This window comes from Hyalella azteca, unplaced genomic scaffold, assembly GCF_000764305.2.
Source record: "Hyalella azteca isolate HAZT.00-mixed unplaced genomic scaffold, Hazt_2.0.2 contig1960, whole genome shotgun sequence".
Taxonomy (NCBI): Eukaryota; Metazoa; Arthropoda; class Malacostraca; order Amphipoda; family Hyalellidae; genus Hyalella; species Hyalella azteca.
Window position 1 is genome coordinate 1 of NW_025932251.1, and position 5,117 is coordinate 5,117.

Genomic DNA, 5,117 nt, shown 5'->3' on the forward strand with positions numbered 1-5,117 from the left:
GGTGCAGCGTTATTATATATTAGGTGCAGCGTTATTATATATTAGGTGCAGCGTTATTATATATTTGGTGCAGCGTTATTATATATTAGGTGCAGCGTTATTATATATTAGGTGCAGCGTTTAGCTCACGGCCTCGCTGGCTGCATGAGCAGAATTGAAGCGTTTCCTGCGCGGCTGCAGCGTTTGCAGGGTTAAAGTTAAGGGTTAATTATATTATTGGGAGTTACAGCTGTAGTTATTGAAACATCGCTCTAGTAGTCTAGTTGGTCACACGGCGTAACAGTAAGTCAGGCAGCACAACGTATAGTACCTACTTCGCTACACTTTCAGGGCTTATATATTAAGCTCTATACCTGAGGATCGGGCTCGTTGACTAAGGTCATGAAGGATAAGTAAGACACATGTGTCTTATAACATATCTTATATACGGGGTGGTTATACATTACGATACAGAGGTATAAGCCGTAAGGTCGGAGAATTCAACCGACACGTTATACATCGCGGAGCGCTTATCAACTACCGCGGTGGCTATACTTAAAGTTGCTGGCCCATATATAGCATTCGCTTAAGCCCACAACTAAGGTCTTGATCGCGTGATCTATCACGTGTCTTCCAGATGCTGACTAATGTCATCAATCTCTATCAGGTCAAGTGAATATTACGTCTCAATTACATACAATTATAATGATTATAATGAGACGTCAGATTGACACTGGATAACACTGAGCGTTGCAGTCATACACTGTAGCTGTCATGGTTACAGGTTACGAAGCTACGGACATATCTTACGGTTTGTAGCGCCGGGGTGAGGATTCAGAGTGAGTCAATTGTAAGCTCCAGCGCTATGGCTGCTTGTTAGCTCTATAGTTCGAGTTCTTTCAATGTATTTAGAGTAATTATAAGTAACATTTGAAATGAATGCTGACCTGACACTTGCCGAGCCTGGCAAAGCGCGTGAGGTGGTCCATGACCTGGTAGACGTAGATGCAGCCGTCACGCGACCCCACCGCCAGGTACTGACCGTCGGGGGAGAACTTCAGCACCTGCGAGGAGGTAATGCGTGTTAGTGGGGACCCCCGCCCATACTTGGCGTGTGCCGCCCATACCAGCGACACGATATGTTATTGAGAGTTACAGCTGTAGTTACAGTTAAATGGTTATTATGTTATTATGAGTCACAGATGTAAATACAGTTAAATGTCCAGTAACACACAGTTGGCTTGAAGAAGGTCCAAAGCTGGCAGCAGTATTGAGGAAAGGGATCAAAAGGGCTAGGATGAGTGTTATCCGTACTCGGTATGCGTTCCCGACGTGATAGTCCCAGGCCACGCAGGAGTGCGGCCTCAGTATTCCGTCGCTCAGCCCTCGGCAGGTCTTGGCCGGTATAGTCTTGAGGGTCTGGTCCATAAATACCGCGCATCTGCCTTCAGTTGAGCCAGCTGGTGCCTTCAGCTGGGACAACGGATGCCCTCAGTTGGGCCAGCTGGTGCCTTCAGTTGGGCCAGCTGAAGCCCTCAGTTGGGCCAGCTGAAGCCCTCAGTTGGGACAGCTGATGCACGATGCTGTTGCTTGCTTCTCGCCGCTGGTAGTGGTGCAGGGGCGGACTATCAGGGATTGTGCCCAGGAACAGGTCATCTTCCCTTGAAGCTCTCAAGTTTGCATTCACCCACTCTTAAATCCTCTAGCAAGACGTTAAACAGCCTCGGTTCGGCCAAGGAAAGGGATCATTACAGCTGAGATTAAAATTCTAACCGCAGATCTGTTGCGTAGTTTGGGTATCCTACACAGTTTCCCTCTACCCTTCTTTTGTAATGGTATGTTTCAATCATGAATGTCTCGCTATCGAAGTTATGTGCCACTCCGGTTATTATTTTTCATGTGTACAGAATGGCATACTACCTCTCCCGTGTACTTAGCAGTGAGTATAGACCCAGGCACTCCGGCCTCCCCAGAAATTCAGCTTCTCCATCCCGCTTAAATTGGACGTGAAAGTTCGCGGGACCGCTAATTGCCGCACTGCGCTCACAGTGAACGGGGTCCAAAGCTGGCAGTAGTACTCAAAGAGAGGAATAACTCTCTTTGAGTGATCCCTGGCTGTATAGGCTGTGTGCCGTCCTTTACTCACCTGTATGGGCTGTGTGCCGTCCCTAGTTTCCATCCTGAGCTGGCGTGTGGTGGCGTCCATCGCCGCCCAGTAGCCGCTCACGCCACCCACCACGACCACCGACCCACACGGCGAGAAGCACCCACTCTGCACCGCCTCCTGCACACCGCCAAACTGGCAACAGCGGGCCACGGTGGGTTAGTGGGGCAAGGCTGCAGGTTAGTTTGATGCAAGCACAGCTACTTAGTAAGTGCATAATTGTCAAGTTAGTAGGGGGTAAATGCTGCAGGTTAGTGATGTAAATGCTGCAGGCCAGCGGGGTAAATGCTACAGATCAGGGAGTAAATGTTGCAGGTTAGCGGGGTAAATTTTCCAGTTGTTTGGGGGTAAATGTTGCAGGTTAGTGGGGTAAATGCTACAGATTATTAGGGTAAATGATTCAGGTTACTGAGGCTAGAGCTCAGAGCAGTATAGAAGAGTCCTAATTACTACATAGTCATAGGTCTCGTATGTGCAGGTCCCAGATACAGCCCTAACCCAGATACAGCCCTAGGTCCCAGATACAGCCCTAGGTTCCTGATACAGCCCTAAGTCCCAGATACAGCCCTAGGTCCCAGATACAGACCTTGGTCCCAGATACAGCCCTAGGTCCCAGATACAGCCCTAGGTCCCAGATACAGCCCTTGGTCCCAGATACAGCCCTAGGTCCCAGATACAGCACAGTAGTATTTTATTGTACTGTCAACAGTACTAATGCACAGTGTACAAAATATTACCCGTTTATGCTACATCAGCATCCACTCCTTCACCCCCTCAGTGTACATAATCGTGTACAAAAAAAATATATATAGATATAAAATGTATAAGCACCCCCAGTCCCCCGCACCTGGACGACGGGGGTGAGGGGGAGGGTGAAGCCCCCCGTGAGGATGCAGTTGCGGGTTGTGCCCACGACAAGGCGGGACCCACGCCCGTTGGTCACCACACGCGGGGCCCCGTACTTCTCGGGGACCTGCGGGGACACGGGGAGATTAGCGCGGGGAAGGTGGGGCCCTGGTGTGGGTCGCCTTGACCATCACATAGATCATTATGACCTGCCTTGACCATCACATAGATCATTATGACCTGCCTTGACCATCACATAGATCATTATGACCTGCCTTGACCNCCGGCGCTGACGACGGCGCCGCTGTTCTGCACCAGCAGGGAGAACACAGGGCCTGTGTGTGCCTTGTGTACTGTGTGTGCCGCTGTGTTGCCTCCTGTGTAATGGGCTCATTAGTACACAGACTGGCCGTATGTGTAGACGTGTTGCTTCCTGTGTGATAGGTACATCAGAGCGCTCAATGCATGCCGGAAGCCAGCTTACCAAACGTCACACTCAAGTCTTATTGCTTGCCGTGGGTAAGATCGCTAGAGGGTAGAACTGCCTATGAAGTGAACTGCTTAAAGCCACAGTCCCCGCCTAAGCTTGCTCAAGGTAAATGTAGTCATACAGCATCTAGCCTAACCCATTCACCATAAAACACGTTACCCCAAAACAAACCTGACCGGACCGAACATAACTTCATTTGCTGAGCATAAGTTCCAGCTAGAAATTTCCGCTAACATCAGCAGTGAGTGCAACCGTCATGGCCGAAATAATTAAATTCACTACCGTCATGGCATTTCACTGTCAAATTGCAGGCAGTCCAAGCTTGCCAATGTCCGATATCAATCTGGCGTCTCATTATAATTGTATGTTATTGAGACGTAATATTCACTTCACCTAATAGAGATTGATGACATAAGTCAACATCTGGAAGACACGCGATAGATCACGTGATCAATACCTTAGTTGTGGGCGGAACCGAATGCTATATAAGGGCTAGCAACCTTAAGTAAAGCCCCCCGCAGTAGTTGGAAAGCGCTCCGCGATGTAACGGTTCAGTCGGTTCTCCGATCTTACGGTCGGCGCCGTAGCTTATACCTTTGTATCGTAATGTATAACCGTAATGTATCGCAATGTATAATGTATATAAGATATGTTATCTAGACAGATGTGTCTTACTTATCCTTCACGACCTTTGTCACGTACCCCGATCATCAGGTAGAGCTTTTATATGAGCTCTGACACCAAAGACCGGCAAGTTCACAATTACATTAGAAGTAACTTATTGCCTAAGAAGATAAATAGTAACGTTAGATAAGAATAGTAGATAGGATTCCTGTTGACCCACCCCTGAACCAGATGACGAGGTTGCCACTAGAGTCGCCAGTGAGCACGTCGCCAGTGTTGAGGAAGGCGAGGGCGGTGACGTACTTAGGACGTCCCCTCGTCTCGAAGGTTCCCTGTCTCTTGACGAGCATGCCGCGCTCGTGCGTCCAGAAGCACACGTTACCTCGTCCACACGTCACGAACGACGAGCCGTCCAAGGGGGACCACTCCACGCTCAGCACCGGGTCGCTGGAGCACTGCCGGGGGGGAGGAAGTGAATATTGTGGGGGTTGGAAGCGATTGTGGGGCAAGATGGAAGGGCAGTTATACTCCTAGGACACGGTTGTCTTACTCTATGGACACACTCGTCATATTCTCTGGACACATTTTTCTCACTGTAAGAACATGCTTGTTACGCCGTGAAGACACCATATCGGAGAAGAGATTTAGACGAGAAGGTTATTTTAATCAGGTGGCAGCGCAGACATAGAATGACTAAACCGAGTGTAGCGACTCCTGAGCAGAAGCCTGGGTGTTACCTAAATTTTGTTAAGGTGCTGATGACAAAGAATTTTACCCGCCCCTCACCTTGCTCTCGAGTAGCTTAAGGCCCCTCTCGCCCCTCTCACACGCCCCTCACCTTGCTCTCGAGCAGCTTAAGACCCCTCTCGCCCCTCTCACACGCCCCTCACCTTGCTCTCGAGCAGCTTAAGGCCCCTCTCGCCCCTCTCACACGCCCCTCACCTTGCTCTCGAGCAGCTTAAGGCCCCTCTCGCCCCTCTCACACACCCCTCACCTTGTCTCTTATACACATCT

At 49.6% G+C, this 5,117-nt stretch overlaps 1 protein-coding gene across 1 annotated transcript in view; it reads right to left on the reverse strand.

Moving 5' to 3' along the window:
* Positions 1-926: 926 nt before the first annotated feature.
* LOC108675938 (echinoderm microtubule-associated protein-like 2) overlaps positions 927-5,117 on the reverse strand; it is a gene marked incomplete at its 3' end in the record, with an annotated part of 11,849 nt that continues 7,658 nt past the window's right edge. Inside the window, exons 6-11 of the mRNA XM_047884686.1 lie at positions 4,942-4,977; positions 4,324-4,558; positions 3,261-3,366; positions 2,991-3,171; positions 2,126-2,278; positions 927-1,043 (exon numbers count right to left, since the gene is read on the reverse strand). Coding sequence (XP_047740642.1) covers positions 927-1,043; positions 2,126-2,278; positions 2,991-3,171; positions 3,261-3,366; positions 4,324-4,558; positions 4,942-4,977 — 828 coding nt within the window. The remainder of the gene's footprint in view (positions 1,044-2,125; positions 2,279-2,990; positions 3,172-3,260; positions 3,367-4,323; positions 4,559-4,941; positions 4,978-5,117) is intronic.